The following is an 18,453-nucleotide window of genomic DNA, read 5'->3' on the forward strand; positions in this document are numbered from 1 at the left end:
TTTCCTGCATGATTGGATCACTTTACATTTTATTCAACAATATCCACACGTGAGTTTCACGTCTGTGAGGCTGCCATGAGTGTATCCTTTATATAGCACACAGTAGTAGCCATTTATACGTGAAGAAATATAAACTACTGCAACAGACTTGACCGAAGTTTTAATACAAAACCAAGATTAAGTAATCTATTTTCCATTTCACATTTATGTAACCTGCCTCATTGGAAGTTTAAACTTTTGCTCAATGACTCTTGACATTATCTCATGATAAAATGGCTATTGCCAGACATTGTTTTAGGATTGTGTACGTGCTTCACGAGGACATGTCGATAAAGTCAATTTTTAAACAGATATTTCGTTCTTAAAACGATGTCAATGAATATATTTAATGTTTGCTGTAACATATGTAAACACTTTAATAGAATACAAAATGTAACGTCTACGTAATTAAACCAGCTTGCAACTATGCCATTCATGAGTGCTGCGATTACCAGAACATACTGTGCAAAGTACATGGAAAAGTAGCAGGATTATTTTTCGTTCCAAAATGTACTTTATTTGAACACCCATGTTCACTTGTTACACAGCAAAGAGTCTGTGAGAAAGAGCACAGAGGCACTTAACAGAGGATATTTCACGAGTGATCAGTTATTTAACAGAATACGTACAGTTATTTAACAGAATACGTACGTATAGAATACGTACATTGCTGATAACTACATACAGTGCATGACACATTAGTGGCAAGTTTCGTTGTTTAATGATTTGGAATAATCCAAAATCAACTCAAGTGGTTGAATAACCACGTGCACTGCTCAAGATCAACGTCAGAAACGTCCATGATTGGACACTAGGATTTTCATGACCTTACACATGTACCCACACAGCTTCAACGACTTGAGTGGGATTTCAATGACAGAACTTGTATTACCTGGCCCGCAGGGAATTACTTTGTTACAGTTCTTTATGTATGGAAAGTGCCGATTCCCCTTGTGCCACAAGTCTAAACAGCATCAACAGTCAATAGGGATACTCTCTGGTTCTTTCGGTAGTCAAGTATAAAAAGACGCTTCGGTCGCAACACAAGCGTCCGTTTTCAGGTGTGAAAAAATCATCTGCTGTTGTGGCTTTATATAGGCACGGGAGGGGAGAGGGGAGAGGGAAGGGAGGGGGAGTTTGGCTGTGGGAGTTTATAGGGGAGAGGGGGGAGGGTTTGTGGGGACGCTTGTGTTGCGACCGAAACGTTGTGAATTCTTTTATTTTATTATTTTTTCTATCTACGTGACTTTACCGAAAGAACCAGAGTATAGATTCGTGCAGTCACGAAAGCTTCAAATCAAGTCATTCGGGATCATAAGGAAAACCATGCATAGTCACTAGAAAAGGGGAATTACATTATCATACATGTTTTACTGTACAATATTATGAAATCTGTTAGACTTTTAACGTAATATAAACATTAATTTAAGTTTAGCTTTAACTGAATACGTTTTCATATGTAAACAATTTCAGGTCTGTTGAAAATATTGGACAAGCTTTTAAAAATATTAGCATTAAGATAGTGATGTGTGCAAAATCATGTTTTCATTTGGTATTTTTATTTTTGCCTGAGTTTTGAATCTCCAATGTCAGATTAATTTAAATAAAAGTTGATCGGCTGAAGATATGAGATGAAGTGTCCTTGAACTTTAAAAAAGGAGTCGCACGGAGAAAAGTCCAAAAAGCACAGAGGCAATTGCACAGCACCATCAATGAGTAAAAACGAATTCTTACCTAAAACTCAGCAATGATTCGATACACTTTCCATTGGTGTGATGTTTATACGTAATCCCTGATAACTGTTACTGCAAGGTTTTGCATTTATCATCAAACTAAGTTGGCAACTATAGCTAAGTGACACTGTATTAGAAGTCAACATTACCCCAAAGTTATGGAGATATGTTGGTGATGCTCATCTTAACTGTGGCTCCAAGCCATATGCGGGGAAACTGATGTTTCCATGTCAGGGCACATTATGTATGTTGAACTGCAACGTATGAGTTTCCCTCAAAAATGGTAATAATTTGTAATGAGCTCAGATTGATAAGATGTTGACCTGGCCAGATTTAAGTTCATGATACATGATGGAGTATTGCTGCTCCACCAAATGAGTTATTTCTCTGCAAGCAACATATGTATGGTCGTTATGTTTTGGATAATTGGATTAAAGTTCACGTGTAATTGTTAGTTACCCGTTGGAGCCAATGATCCCAACTCGCCATTTCTGGAAATGCATAGAATATAATTCAGTGTTACGTTTCAATGGAAGATGGTATACTGTTGGTGTATATTAAAATGGCATCAGTGTACACTCCGTATAAAATATAATATAATCCAACAAACCAGTAGCCACGCAACAGCTCATATATTTGTACAGAAAGACCTACATTAACAAAGCGGTTGTCATTAATGAATTGTAACTGAATGATCTCTGCATAGTCTTGAAATATTGGTTTAAAGAATATCCTCTGAAAATCTGTTTTGAGCTATAAGATTTAATAAAACTGGATAAGCTGTATTGCTTTGTATTATCCGTTTATATATTACTTACCCTATGCTAATTCACTGTGTATCCTTAAGAATGTTATGGTTTCATGTTGTGAAATTATAACTCGAAAGGAACGTGTAGAATTGCAAAACACTTCAGATTGATAGTTTCAAACTTTACCCAGAAAAATTACTTGGTATGTGAGAAAAATTAAGCAAAAAATTATATAAATATTCAACAAAAATACTTAAAAAAGACAATAAAGTGGTTTGTCATATAAAGCATTTTTCATTTTTACAAAATATAAAACATGGGATGAAAAGGCGTTTATACATGTTTTGTACAGGACATTATGCATGTCCAAGACCTCAGAAATTATCAATGTACATACAAAACCACAAGCAATTACAGTATCCAATTACACAGAATGCAATGGTACTGAAGTGATTTTCAGTACCAGAACACAAGCTGGCTCTTATGTCCCATCAACAATAATACATTAATTATTGCTGTTTGTCCACGTTACTATTTCATACTGTTTGTACAAAATCTTAATTTTAAATGGGAGATAATGTGTGCAACACCAGTAATCGTTCTAATATAGAGATGTTGTCTGCAATTACCCTCAAAAGCAAAAAAAACATTTCCATAAATCAACTCCACACTAATCTGTAAAATGTAACAAAACATTTGATCTAGTGTTTGTACAATTTATCCATTACTTCTAAAGCCCCTTAAGTAATTACTTTTCTATGGATTTACATATTATGCTTGAACCATTAATATTTGTCTTTTATACATATTTCTTACAAACAAGTGCATCTTACGAGTGCAAACCAACAAGTCTATCACCGCTATAGTTGTAATTGATTCCATAGAGTAACCAAAATTATTTGATTATTTTTTTAGGACTCAAAACATCTTGCCACAGTGGCATATGATGGAAAGTGTATAGTACAGCATTTAAAAATAAGATTTAAAGTTTTTACATATATCATTCATATTTCTAAAAAATACATGTTCATCAAAAGAACAAATGTAGTCAACAGACTTGACATAAGTCACCCCATAACATATGTTGAATGTGATGTAGAAAGTTACATGGCAAGTCAATATAAAAATGCACAGATGGGTATAGGATAAGGCTGGAACTATAAGCATATAACTTGTGAAACCCAATATCATTGTCAAGCAGCCAATCTTTCTAAAGGTATGTCTGTTGGCTACAATCTAAGAGGGAAAGATGGTCCAAACTCTGTGCCAGTTCAGCGACGACTGAATCACAATCTGCACTTGGACTTTCTGCATCTGAAAACAGGTGACAACAAGGGCAATTAACATCATGCTTTTCAACATCACTCTCAATATATAATACACCCATTGTTTCATGTATCACACGATTGTTTAAAATATATTCATTTAATTACACAAATGCAATGGACCGATATCACAGGCAATGGAATGGACCTCTCGCCCAAAGAAGGGCTTTTGCCAAAGACGTGAGCCTAACGAATTTTGTTAGAAGTTCGAAGGCAACGTGAATGCCGACACACATTGGCATTTTATTCGTACAAATCAGACCCAACAAATCAACTATGAATCATATTGGTCACAAAAGGCTACCTGGTTAAATGTAAGCAATATCAATGACGACATTGGCAACAGCACTTGTCGCAAACATTCAACATTCCAAGTGGTTTCCTGCAATATTTACGCGTGGAAAAAAGACGGTGCAAGAGAGTAACATAATTGTCTCAACAAGATCATATATCAATATAAAATTAGTTTTTTAAGTAAGAATACAAATGTCTAGCAGTGTGCTCACCTGCACAGTTCATTCCATCCTGATCCACCAACCCTTGTACAAAATCACCATCAACTGGTGAAATATCCACAGCACGAGGCTCAAGCTCTGTTTGTTCACTTTGGTTCAGAGTCACAGATATGTTCGATTCATCACCTTGGTCTGTTGGCCGTACTCCTGCTGAATCTGTGGCTTCTTTGTTTCTACTCGGACTCATACAATTGTCGACATCAGACCCTTTTTCTTCAACTACCAGACTTTCTGAAGCTTCTGACGACTGATTATTCCCGTCATCCTGGTCTGTCTCAATGGTTTCAAAGTCAGACATATTTTCCTTTGTCTCTTTAGTGTTCACACTGATGTCTTCTGTGACAGTTTCATGCATGACGTTAGAGGTTGAGTCGCCGATTATATCAAGTTCAGCTTTTGTCGTAGGCTGACAATGCGCTTCCGGCATAGGAGGTTGACAAGACTCAAAATCCTGAAGCAATTCTTTCTCAGGATTGAGCAAACTATGATCTTCCGTGTGTGTCTCCAGCTCTTCTGCATCTCTGTTTATTTGCCCTTCCTCTTCATTTAGCTGATCACCAGTCTGATCACTAGACTGTGACCCTTTACCACGTTTTTCTGAATTTCTCTTTTTTAAGAAGCCATCTGGGCGGAATGTACTTCTGGTCACTTGCTGTTTTTTTACTGAAGAATCAATTTCAAGCTCAAATACCTCTGCTGACAAAGCCTCACTCGTAGTGTCTTCTGTTACCTGTGCACACAATGTCAGATCACAATCAGTTTCTGCTGCATCTTCTGCACACATTTCTGCAGAATCTCCACATTCATTTTCTTCAGCCACCTTCTCACTTACATGCCGCAATAAATTTGACACTGGCTCTGTTTCCTGTTCTAATATCAAAAGATCGGCAATCGTGTTATTTTCTATTTCATTTTCTACTTCTGACTCAAGTTGCTGAGACGCAGTGCCTCTTTCACCTTCCAAAATAATTTCTTTCATTTCATTTTCAATAGCATCCTCTTTTAATATGGCTATTTCTACTCTGTGTATGTCACTTGATTCCAAACTCGTTCCTTTATTTACTGCAAATTCCATCTCAAACATGTCTTTTGCATCTTCATCCACTTCCAACTTTTGTTCACTTACTGGTTCTACTTTACAGGGATCTTTACTTATTACTGTCCGATTCTCATTCTGCCATGTGTCCACTGTATCCTCTTCAACATCGACATCCTCACGCTTTTCTTCACTTTCTTCAACATTAACAATCATAATAGAACTGTTATCCTCTTTGTCGGCACCTTTGCCGTTATCCATGTCACTTTCTGTATCTTCATCTTTTGTAACCACCTTGAGATTGTATTGGCGACTAATAAGTTTCATCAGATCTTGTTGCCAACCGGTATTGTCACTCTCAAGTGCCTTCTTTTCCAGAAAGTGTATCACCTTACAGGAAGGGTCCTCTTTCAACTTGGCAATTTTGTTCTCCAGCACAGTGCGTTCATTCCGAATGCATTCCCTCTCAATAGCAAGCAATGTCCTTTGCTCCTGCAGTTCCACAGCAAACTGATCAACTTTGGCCTCTTCCAGCCTCAATCTTTCTAATTTATTTGCCAGTTTTACTTTCTCTTCTTCAACCTTTGCTTTTTCTTCATCAAGTATTTTTTGTTCTTTTTGTAGTTTAGTCCAGTTTTCTTTTAACAATGCTTCAGACACATCGAAGCTATTTTCTTGCTTTGTCTCTTCCGAATCAGTCGTTTGGGAGCTCTGATCTACTGTTGGGCGTAATGGTATAGTGTGATCAGATACAGGGTCACTTGGCACCTCTCTAAATTTGGCCTCAACTGCTGAATCTGCAACTGTTTCTTGGTCTTCCTGGGCTACTTGTTCCCAAGTTGCATCCTTACTGGTTCCAAGGAGAAGCTCCTTCTTGATTTTGTTTGAAAGCTCCTCCATTGACTCCACCAAAACATCATTTGAACCATCACTTGGTCCACGAACGTACGTATCGATCAGCTCCACATCCTAAAGACGGTACCGACAGACAGTATCGATGATCAAGGTCAGGTTCAAAGCATGGAACACATCATCGGACAGGATGATATTGTTTATTCGTTTTTGACTGAAGCTGATAAAGAACCAATGGGTACTTTTTTACCACACTAGAATTATTAAAAACTGTTCTGAAGAAAGCTAATTACAAAGAAAGGATTACTTTATGAATAAATCAGGAACGTTACCTCTTCATATTCAAGAATTTCCATGGCCTTAGATAGGTATGTGTTGGTATCAGTTGGTACTGGATCTAGAATGAGAATAAAACACTTTGTTAGGACACTTTTTTATAGGACACAGACATTCTATATAATATACATGATTACATCAAATTGAGTTTCTCATATCTTGGCAATGTGGCCGAGGAAAATTTGTTCTGCATTTAAATGCATATATTGTATATACATTACGTCGCTTATCCACAACTCTCTCATCAATCAACTCGGAGACATATTAAATTCTTTTAAGAGTCAAAATTAAAAGACAAGGTTGTCAGCAGCACAAACATTTTATTTTTCCCATGCTGTTGCAGCTACGGTGGAGATTTTCCTCTGTAACAGTAAAAATTAGACTTTTAAGTATGAAATGTATTCAGTCCATGGTAAATTGGTGACAGAGAAATTATTGGCACATCGAGATATGACGCACTCTACATCATGCCATACAGAACGTGACGGTGCATACCACCTCTGCGATAAATATAAATGGATGACATCACGAAACCATAGTGGCTCATTGACTTTGCTTGCTGACATTAGGTGAATATAAAATGTTTTCAGGTCAGTAACACGACAGAGCAAAGGAAGACCAGTGCTTTTGAACACGATGTCAAGTTATATTCAGCATGTTGCAACTGCACTTGTGGAATAAGCTGAATAGGCAGATAAGATGTATTATGTAGCGATATATGCAGTATAAAAGAAAAAGAAAAGTTTTTTGTAAGATAAATATTTCTTGCCAACATTAAAGGTCAACATTTGCCATTTCCAGCTTTAAAACATAACAGACCAGGGCTGGCATCATTATACAAGCACTTATCACCGAGTCTCAAATGGTCAAACAATTGGCAGGGTTAGGGTGGTATGTTTAAAAAAGTTACATCATTTGTTTACACACAAGCAAACACACTATTAATTGTTGCTTTGTTGTAAATGTGGTTTTAAAATGAGTCTGATGAGCACGAGACCAATGTTTTCTGTGCTGCATAGTTTCTAATAGAACAAGCTTTAACGATCTCCAATAAGCATGGTTGCGATAGAAGTTCAGCATACAATATACGGATGGATAGTTGGTTTTCTTTTCAATTCATGCACTTCCACTTCTAATGTTTTTGTATTGTGTATACAGTACGTGGTACAGAAGCAATTTCATGTTACGGTTATATACACGCACATGTCACTTTTAACTTGCAACAACAGCAGCATAGATCTGCTAATATATAATAAAAGTATCGTCTGGATAAGATGCTTGTGGCATGTAGAGCAGCAGAGGCCCAGTACCTGGATTTCTACCCCTCAATGCCTCGTAGTCAGAGGACAGCCTCACACGGCTGTGATCCATGACCTCAGTTGGCGATGACACCTTCGCCCAAGACCGTGGCCTCTCGCCTGGCACACACTCTTGCATCACCAAGCTTTCCATGCTCCCTGCAAATAAATACAGACATACACGTAATACACAGCAGCCTACGTCAATTTCATTTTTTATTTAGTTTTCTGTACCGACGATATATTTTATGTGTTGGTCAATTGGACTTCTTGCAAAGACCTTACACAGGGTGTTCACAAATGGTATCAATGAATTGTCAGTATTTTGAGTTAGGTCAATACAACTGTTCATGCACACACATATACTTAGTAACATGATGATATTATCTTGAGTGCCATTCTTCTACATGTCCACACTGATCATCCTGAGATTTGAGAGAGTCCCAAGTGTTCATAAAAATATTGAGTGTGATATTTTTCAATCCTTCAGTTATGTGCTGCCAAGGATTAGTAAAAGCTTGACGGTTTAAATAAACTCAAATATATAAGGAATGTGCCCAACATTTCAGTTATACAGCTTAAAAATAAGTCCAATTATAATTCTTAAAAATGGTTGATAACCTTTAGAACACCCTGTAGTTTCAATTGAGAGTTGTAAATATGGTTAATAGGATGGACAAGGGTTTTATTCAAATACTAATAACCTCAACGGGAAATGGGGTGATGTGTATTAACTTAATAAATTCACTTACGGTAATGACCACTATCTGAAATGTTAGATGGCATATTTTTCAGTAGCTCTGCAATGTTCGTTGATGTGGATAAGGAAATGTATTTTCAGTCAAGAGTAAGAAATCATTTTGTTGTTTAACCATTAAAGCTTAACTGAAACATGTATAGTGTGCATAAAAAATTGACTACGTCAAACGTTACCTTGAAAGTATTTTGGTGGCATGATTTCTGCGTTATCATTTTTACTCTCCAAAGTGCACCTGAAAAAAAGCATTAATTGTAATGTGTTTTTTAAGTTAAAAGGTAAATTTGCAGCCCTGCAAATGCTCATGCCATTGTTGGTTGAAGGGCCTTCACTATAGGGTATTTGGCCTTCTCTTCCATGCCGATCAGATATTTGATCGGTTGATTGACCTGCCGATCAACTAACTGTGATGTACCCATTTATACTGCCGGTGGACAGATCGAGGGATATAAGAAACTTGTCCGTTGTTTCAGCTTCCACAGCAGGAGATCGAATGGTGACTTATAGATTGCAAGTCCTGTGTATAAACCATTACACGATGGCAGTATCATAGCATCAATTGCAAGTTCTAAAACACGTTTCTTGCAGTCCATTGGAATACATGAGAATACATCAGTTTTAATGTGATACAACCCAAAAACACCTGTATTAAGAATGCATCATGCTGCACAAAGGTATTTTTAACCACTACCCTTTCCACCCAGACACCTAACGCTGGTGTTGTGCCAGTATTCTTTTTGTCAAAGACATGGCCCTTTACTAACGTGTGTCATGCCTTTTCAGTCGTTCTCACCTATCAACAGCCTGCCGTAGCAGAGTGTACCACGTGTTTCTCACTTCCCGCTTGTTGGCAAAAACCTCAAACATCCGAGGTTCTGGAGGTGTTGTGTTGATGAGGAAGAGCCCACAGCTTTGGTTTGCCATTGGCCGCACGAGCAGCTTTTGGAGAGAGATGGCCGCTGGCATTTGATCCTGTGCAGTTAACGGCAAAATATCTTGGCGAGTTCACAGGGATATCCCCCCAACACCGGTGTTGTAGACACACATGTACTGGAAACTTTGTATACGCACGCGCAGAGCACATTTTTACGTCATGCAACACAGCTCACTTGGTCAACTTCTATGAATTTGTGGCTCATTAGAATGAATCAAACGCTAACGATGCAATTAACTATGCTGAGCTATAATATATATCGTATGTCAAAGTTACAGCTATTTATAGAAAGCAAGATTTATTGTGTTAAAATTAATATATATTCTAATGCAAACATATGGATGTGATATTTATATAAGGATGGCACGGTTATACACGAGAGCATGGTGGGTCCAGCACCATTTCAGAAGTTTTCTTCCCAGGTGCTAATTCTGAGCACTCAATATAGGTTGAGTACTTCGTGGAGGTCCATGAGATGAGATGAGATAAAAGAGAGTCGTTTTGGGAAATAAAAAAAAATCACAAGTTGATACTGGATGGAGAAGGCTTGCGGCCAAGAACCTCCATTTAGGCAGATAACTCAAGAAGACCCAAGCCAGTTTTATTAATTATGTTTGACTGCAAATAAGCATGACCAAGAATGTAACACTGAATGATGGTGTTAAATAACCACTGCTCCCCATTAACACATTTATAGTCAGAGATAAAGATCCCCCATATAGCCTTAACAAGACTTTTGGGGGCAAGTGCTGTTAGTGAGCACCTATGAAGGCCGGCACGGCACACAATTGGGTGGGTGGCCAGCACCACGACAGGTCGGCTTTGGTTTCCGAGTGGTGATGTTTACATACTGAACCAGGTACTAAATTGAGTTGAATCGACCACTGGTACGCACATACACAATAACATCATTATAACAGTATGTACCAGTGACGCAAAGACGTATTTCTGGTCTTTCTCTTGCAAGAAGATCAAGCAATCCTTCAGCAGCACAGCATGGATATCTGTAAAAGACACAATAACTTTAACTAGGCAAGCGACCATTTAAAACCCAACTCCTTTGCTGTGGAGATTTGAGAAGAATTCTATTCTATTTAGGATTTATATAGCACCCTTTCCAGAATAGCTTTTAATAAACTGATGAAAAGCATTAAATCATATTCAAAACAAACGCTCAAAGTCACTATACACATGCAAATCATTTAAATATATACAAGCCAATATGTAATTAAGTTTATGTAAACTGTAAATCATACAAATTTTACAATAGAAATAGAATGATTACAGTTAACTCAGTTCAACAGTAAAGACAGCAAATGTAACTGCCTAGACATATAAAACCTAAAAACAAAACAATATTTGAAATAAATTAATTCAATTGGAGAAAAAAAAAGTTATTCCAAAGGAAAATTAAACTAAGATATAGTATGATGTTAAGCAACCTACGCATTACAGAGACACAATCCAACGATCTAATATGTGATTAATCCTGTCCACAATTGGTCTGATCACCCCCTCTGGGAAGGGATGAACCGCTTCTTCAGTGACAAAAGTTTAACTGTGAATTATTTTTGATATGAAAATTAATTGCAAAAGTATTGTAAACATCAAAGTAAAAATGCCTAAAATAATACATTTTAACATTTTCAAAGTTTCATGCTGTCAATATACTACAAACCACTGTTTAATGATTTTTTGTGCACTGCCTTAAATGATACGAGATCTGTTTGATCCACAACTGGCGTATTATAATGGATAGAACGTACAATAATCAACCACAGATTGGTAACAAAGCAGGAATCCTCTGTAATAACTCTCCCTTTGCAACCCAATTAATTCGTGATGTGGTGTGAATCCGAGTGAAATACACATCACTTTTACTCTTGGAGTGAGTGAGGTGCCGATAGTGGTTGCAGGGTTTGCATGACCCAATTATATATACGAATGCAAATAATTTAATCTAGGCATTTATCCTAAGAGTAAATATCTTTTTAATCGGCGAATCGACACATAGTTACTAGCCCAAAGTTAGGAAGTGCCAGCGTACCTTTTGTGCGGCCTGGAGCCATCTTTCCCACTAGTGGTCCGTCATGGATCAGCTCCTTGGCAACCATGTCATCGCGATTGAAGGGAAGGCCACTCTTGAAGGTTGTGTGCGCCTTGGCCTCGATGCGCCCAACCAGCTCCTCTAGGCGCTGCTGCTTGCGGTATTGGCTGACCTGCTCATCCACATTGCTCAGGATGGCACGAAGCGAGGACACTGCACGTGTCAGGTGCATATGCTCCGAGATGCCCTCTGTGAGACAAAACAGGGCATGGAGAAAAAAAAATTACATATGAAGTAGATGAAACATTTTTTTTAATGCATGACAACTTCAATTCCTAAATTTTATATAAGTAAAACCTCACAAAGAATGTGGGGTAAACCGGACAGGGTACCTAAATACGTATATGCCTGTTCGGTCGATTTCAATTTGAGCAATGGGATAGCACTCAGACTGGACAGCCACTTACCGGCCATGCTGTACCTCCAGGCACTTAATTGCCCTCTAAGTGGCTGTGTCACACAAATCTACCAACCACTCCTTCAATATTGTGGATCACCATAGCCAGAAAGAGCTTTGCAAGTGTCAAGCAAATGCTGGAATAATAGTACTTCAGTTGTCCATAATTTTAATTCTAAGTAATCTCCTCCACACTGCTCTAACGCCCCACACATTTCTTTTCTTGCTATGCTTTCCTCCATCCTCATCCACAGACAACTCTCTCCCACATATCTCGACAGGGAAGATGAAAACTTATTTTAGTCTGCAACGTTCTGAACTGGAAGGCGTTCCAAAGCCTCTGGGTGTCATGTACATACCAAGTCACATAACTAATGAGACTGTACGACATTGTCCAACGCAATTACGGCTTCATGTACCCCTTCTATATGGCCTCTTCATATGACCACACATGTCTTCACCCAATGTCACAGGGTCTGCTTTGTTTGCACGTTTGCCACATGACAAATATGAACTATGACAGCATGACATGGGGCAATGGATAGAGCAGGGCACACGTGCTCTCTGTAAGGCACAATGGACTAAAAAACATTTTCTCCATGCAGATGGATTTTTGACTGTAGGATCTCTTTTGTAAAATGCAATAATGTTACATTAGGGAATCTTAAAACTTAACTGGGGCAAAATATTAACATGCACATCTTTGTTATTTATTTCCCCGGCTTTGCTCTTCTGCAACAACTAGATTATGGCTTGAACCATCAACCATGTACACCATCACCTCTAAATAATAAAGTGTATCCTGTGCGATGTTCTGGTTATAATGTAACATATCAGCATCTCAGTATTTTCTTCTGTCAAACAGGGTTGCCAAGCATCCGGTCATATGATAAGATTTACTGGTTTTCAACCTTGCCGTACAGTGTCCACTCAATGCCCCATAAAATGTATTCACTACGACACATCATGAAGCAATGCATAAAGCAGAGCACACTTGCACTCTGTAAGGGATTTTTTTCTCTCGCAGATTTCTCTATGACTTTCGTCTGTTTATTTTCTGCCCATGACTTACGAATCATTTCACTCCCCGCCAACCCGTCCCCAACTTGTATATTATTTTGGAAATGGGAAAAGTCGGCAAACCTCGATGTCATCACGTGACGTGTAAAGTCATGCACCTTTTGTGTACTTGAGAATACGATCGAGGAGTGGAGGGTACTTGGTGATTCGCTGCGTAACGAGAAGCACGCACTCCAGGAAGCCCTTCCGCCGCACTTGTGGATTCTTACTCTGCTTCTGCATGGGGCACAGTCGCCAGCCAAACATGTCAGCTCACAGTAGTTTTGTCATGTCCTAGGGTCAATAATCAACCATGTGAAATTGAAACAAAATTACAAAACGTAAAATGAGCAACGTTTATTCAAATGCAATACATGTGACTCGTGTGTATCGTGTGGATTTTCAATTTCACTAAGACAGCACGTACCCGCACGAAAATCTGCATCTTCTTATCTTTGGTCAGAAGTTCCTTGAAATTAGTGACGGACTCACTCTGTTTACTGCAGAAGGCCCCATACAAATCCTTCATCTTCCCACCCAGATCACCTGTAAACTGTGCAAAAACACAAAAATTTACTCTTCTGATTACTAAACTGCAATTAATCAAACACAATACACTATATAAGTCCTCATAAACCATTGTTTTGAGATTACCTTCCAATTTTTTACATCCCTTAACACTATCAATTCCTCGCCATTAAATGTGAATGCATCATTATGAACAGCAGAGCATAACAAATTACAGCTTAAGTCAAATTACAGCTACAAATACACTTTTGATATTTATCTTTGCAAGCGACGGATTTTTAAGGAAATCATCCTGTTTTCTGTACAACCAGTGGCACCAAACAAAGTTAATCTTCAACAAAATCTCACTTACTATGGCACATATACTCACTGAGTATTTATTGAAAATTTTCCAGGTTATTGGTCCACTGCAGTAGTCATATATTACCTATGTACGTCTGTACAACATGCTATATTCTTGAACATCTGATTGCATACATTGAACATACTTTCAAATGATACTTAAAGTTCAACTGATAATAATTCTGAAGCGATAAATTACAAACCTGTTCGAGCAGAAGGTCTCCGATGTGATGAATGACAAAGTTTTGCTGGCTGTCTGGCTGCAGACTGTCCTTCTGACGGGCCAACAGGGTGTGTAGGAACTGCGTGTGAAATGTACTGAGCTCATCAAGCCGGGGGAAGATACGATCCACCACAACTTGATCTAGCTGCACATCGTTCTGAAGGCCTTTCCGGTACACCTCGGACAGGATACGCAGTGTCCTCACATAGTTCATCTCCGTCTGTATCAGCTCTGTTCCCAAACAAAGCCATGAATGTAATTTAAATATATACAGTACCATGCAAATTGGCAACAACAGTATGTGTTACTTCTATCATTATGGAGCAGAGAATGGAGGTCAATAGTTTTTTCTGTGGCCACTCATGATTTAATAATGAAAACCGATCGAGCAATCTGAAGATAGAGAGGGCATCGCAGTTACTAATATGTCATGTGATGCATTTACAAAGCCATAATTTATCACCCTGGCCAGGTGAAATGAACTCTTTTGTCTGGAGCATTAAGAAAATGGGTCATATCGTGAGAAATTATCTCTCTGGGACGAGAAATATTCCATTGTAATATTCAATACGATGTAGATGGGACTTAGAATTGTGAAAATAGGCAACATCTGTTTAGGTATATAGGTGTGAGGGACTTAATAAAAGTATGATATCCAAATTTAAGGTATATATCCCATTTCATTACTTGCATACAAAATTAAATACACAACAAACACACATCTATGAGCCGTAACTATAATGAAATGACTCAAGTTGTCCATAATGTACCAAATTACTTTATAGACAACTCTGTGAATTGGGAATACAACTTTAAATTGGTGGCACAAACCCATAATTCAGCATTTTGGAGGTGAAATTGGTATGTTGCACTGAAATTATCATGCATGTAAACTTGCCGTCAGAGCAATGAGGTGGGCAGTAGATGACATTGCAGAACATTGGGGGCTGAATTATATTATATTGAGCTTACTCTGTGGAATGTTTCCTCCCACGTTTCCTCCCACATGCCAACTAAGGAAGTGGGGTAAATATTCCATTGCAGGAGCCACTGGAATGATCTGCTCGAGGCATGATTGACTGAAAGACTTATTTACTAATAAAAATGACCCAAAGTCTAGTGTGCGGACTGCTAAACAATGCTTGCGTATACAATATATACAAGTAAAAATGGTCAAATGTCAACTGGTTATAGAGTGCTTACTCGCCATATCTTTTATTTTCATGGGTAAAAGTTGATATTTTTACAGCCCTTTCTCAATCCACTGCTGGATCAAGGTCTCCCCATACCATGTTCGATGGTGAGGGGGGAAATCCAGGAACCAGATCAGATATCTCCCACAAAGACGTTAGCCGCCGTCCGGAATTAAACTCAGGTTACTGGATTGATAGCGCAGTGTGCTAGCCACTGCTTGACCACTCCACTCCCATGATTCACGATCGTGAACACTGGAGGTCCTGCACTTCCTGGTGATGATGCTCTCAAGCTGTGTCATAGGTGAATTGAAGCTCATACAAGGAGCAGATGGTCATCGAATGCCATAATTAACTCGTGGGATATTTGTGTTCATTCCATGTGGCAATCTAATGCTTAATATTGAGATGTCTGCCAAAACATTTGACACCCAAGCCACAACATGTCATTTATTACACATTCGATGATGAGGCACACCAAGAAGCCCCAGAACCCGCTTTATAGTTCATGACGTTGCATTTGGTGGTAATAATGACAGTATTTTATCATATAAAGCAAGTGAACGCCCTTGTCCACGCAACATTATTTGAACTTAGGTGATGATGCTTCCGTTTGTTTTTATCCACCATTAAACTTCTCTGGAAATCATTGATCATTCACTGAATATAGATCTCCCCAGCCTTGGCAAATAATTGTATTTGTATAGAACAAGATAAGAGAGGTTAGATTGTGTAATTAGCCATATCAATATTTACACAATCAAATTTACCACAAATGTATAATACAAACAGAACAGGTACACATTTTCAAGAGAAATGTGATTACAAGGCAGGTCCGTCTGAGTCACAAGTATTGTGCATGTGACGTGCAATTAACTCCCCCCCCCCTTATACACTCGTAAACATGTCACATGACTCTCCCTCTTCCCGGGCCATTACTCTACACTGGGCTCACATGCAAACATAACCCTTATTCAATCTGTTACACTCAGACACGTGACACATTTACTTCCACATCATAGCCATTACCCTTCAGTGCCACCCCTTGCTCCGGGAAATACAATTAATATGGCTAAGACTATAAGACGAGGCAAGGTTTCATGCATTTCCCTTTCAAAGAACTCAACACCCTTCAATCCTATTCTTGTTGGCTCCTTTTTACTTAGAATGGAGCAAAACGTTACAATGCAGAATATAATGTTAAATTATATATACCATTGAAAATAATCACGAATGGCTCCTGCTCATACAATTAGTGTACCAGTAGCATTGGATTATAAAGCCTCAATGTGCCAATGAGATACAATTTACGTATTTAATCAAATACTACTATGAAAGATCGTCTCTTTGAAGGCCCTTAGCCTAGGAGCAAAGGTTACGTCCTGTTTGATTCAACTCTCTTACACACGCGTTAACTACTTATGTACCTTTAAATTATATATCGCAGCCATAAAAGTAGCAACTTTGCAAAGTCATCTTATGAAAATCAATCATGACAGACAATTTTTTAAACCAACAAGCCACATTGACGTGAAAGACATTAAAACTATCAATGATTTGCAGAAGAGGGAGGAAAGCGTCCATGAGCTCATATGGAAGAGTGATTTAGAAATACAATTTTTATTATATTTTGAGGAACCTTGATCCCCTAAGAACGACTTGTGACCTGGCGGCTGAGGGTCACTGCTTGGTGGCCGAGTATCTCAACAGGATTGTCATGTCACCACCTTAAGTATACATGTCAGCACTTCTCATATATTAGGCTTTGTACCTTGGTAAAAATGTGTTCCTCGAATCAATGCTGCCATCTACAGGTATTTTTCCTAACTCTATGATAGTATTGTTACAATTGCTAAACGAGTGGAATGTTATTCATAATAAATTGGAAATGGTATTTACATGGCATGAACATTTGTTTGAAGCCGTTTTTAAAGATTTAACATATCTACAGCCAAAAGGCATATAGCCCAGCAATGAGGCCGTCTCTTAGACAAAGAGGATGATGTTGCAGATGTCACACACAAAGATAAAAACTCTGCCCTTCACATTATGGACTCAATGGTATAACCGTGGATTTAAAAGAATGCCAATTGTTGGAACAAAATAAGCAGACGAATTCACTAAATGATTACACACAAATAAAATATAGCAATTATGAAATGATACCTCAATCATTCTGCTATTCAAAATGAATACCAATTTAACTTGAATTTTTAATTTGTTACTCTCTTATCGCAAAAATATTAATTGTTCATGGCGGTCCTCGGGAACAGACTAATATGAGACTTTGGAGGCCAACCAACCACCGCAGTCAGGGTCGAGATTTTGCTCGAGGATTCTGGAAGGTGGTCGTGGCCAAGGGCAGAGCCAGCCACGCCACAGAGGATAAAAACCGGGTCCCCCAGAGGGACCGGCGCTGTTGTTCATCCTGAAGAAACCTTAGTCTACGTTCTATGTCCTACATAGTCTCCAACACGTGGACTGGGACCCAAGCGGGGGGTCCGTTGTAGTTAGTTACGGTGTAATTAGTGTAGTTAGCCTGGTGATCACCACCATAGGTTGTTATTCTATAAAGGGGCAGTAGTTACCCTGTGTGGTGGTGTTAATAAATGTGCTGCCTCCAAAGAGTAAGTCTGCGACTCAGCTGAACTCACTACACATATATTATGCATATAACAATGCATATATAATTATCAGAGCATGTTTTTTGTTTGCATGTTCACCACAGGTACGTGTGGTTTATGCAAACAGGATTCCTTGAATAAGGTTTCTGTTTGATGTTTTAACATCTTGGCGCCTGTTTTATTGCCAAAAAGGGTAAAACCTGTTGTTATATTTTAATACTGGCAGGAAAGGTCCCATGTGACATTTACAGCAGTTGAAAAAAGCTATTTACACGTACTATATCTATAAAACATTATGTTAAACTGCAGAAATCTTTACTCAGGGTTGAACCAAGTTTCTTTGGGTCTCAAGGGCACTGGGAGGGGGGGGACTGCTGGTACATTGGTTAACAGATTGTGCTATGAA

The 18,453-nt window shown here is 38.4% G+C and overlaps 1 protein-coding gene across 10 annotated transcripts in view; it reads right to left on the reverse strand.

Moving 5' to 3' along the window:
• Positions 1-526: 526 nt before the first annotated feature.
• LOC144953594 (uncharacterized) overlaps positions 527-18,453 on the reverse strand; it is a 194,153-nt gene continuing 176,226 nt past the window's right edge. For all 10 annotated transcript variants that reach the window (XM_078884172.1, XM_078884205.1, XM_078884199.1 and 7 more), the window contains 11 exons: positions 14,211-14,461; positions 13,565-13,690; positions 13,257-13,374; positions 11,622-11,870; positions 10,502-10,578; positions 9,434-9,612; positions 8,817-8,875; positions 7,896-8,042; positions 6,582-6,646; positions 4,353-6,366; positions 527-3,835 (listed from right to left, as the gene is read on the reverse strand). In XM_078884172.1, the coding sequence (XP_078740298.1) occupies positions 3,732-3,835; positions 4,353-6,366; positions 6,582-6,646; positions 7,896-8,042; positions 8,817-8,875; positions 9,434-9,612; positions 10,502-10,578; positions 11,622-11,870; positions 13,257-13,374; positions 13,565-13,690; positions 14,211-14,461 (3,389 nt within the window). In that variant the 3' untranslated portion in view covers positions 527-3,731. The remainder of the gene's footprint in view (positions 3,836-4,352; positions 6,367-6,581; positions 6,647-7,895; positions 8,043-8,816; positions 8,876-9,433; positions 9,613-10,501; positions 10,579-11,621; positions 11,871-13,256; positions 13,375-13,564; positions 13,691-14,210; positions 14,462-18,453) is intronic.

This window comes from Lampetra fluviatilis, chromosome 3, assembly GCF_964198595.1.
Source record: "Lampetra fluviatilis chromosome 3, kcLamFluv1.1, whole genome shotgun sequence".
Classification (NCBI taxonomy): domain Eukaryota; kingdom Metazoa; phylum Chordata; class Hyperoartia; order Petromyzontiformes; family Petromyzontidae; genus Lampetra; species Lampetra fluviatilis.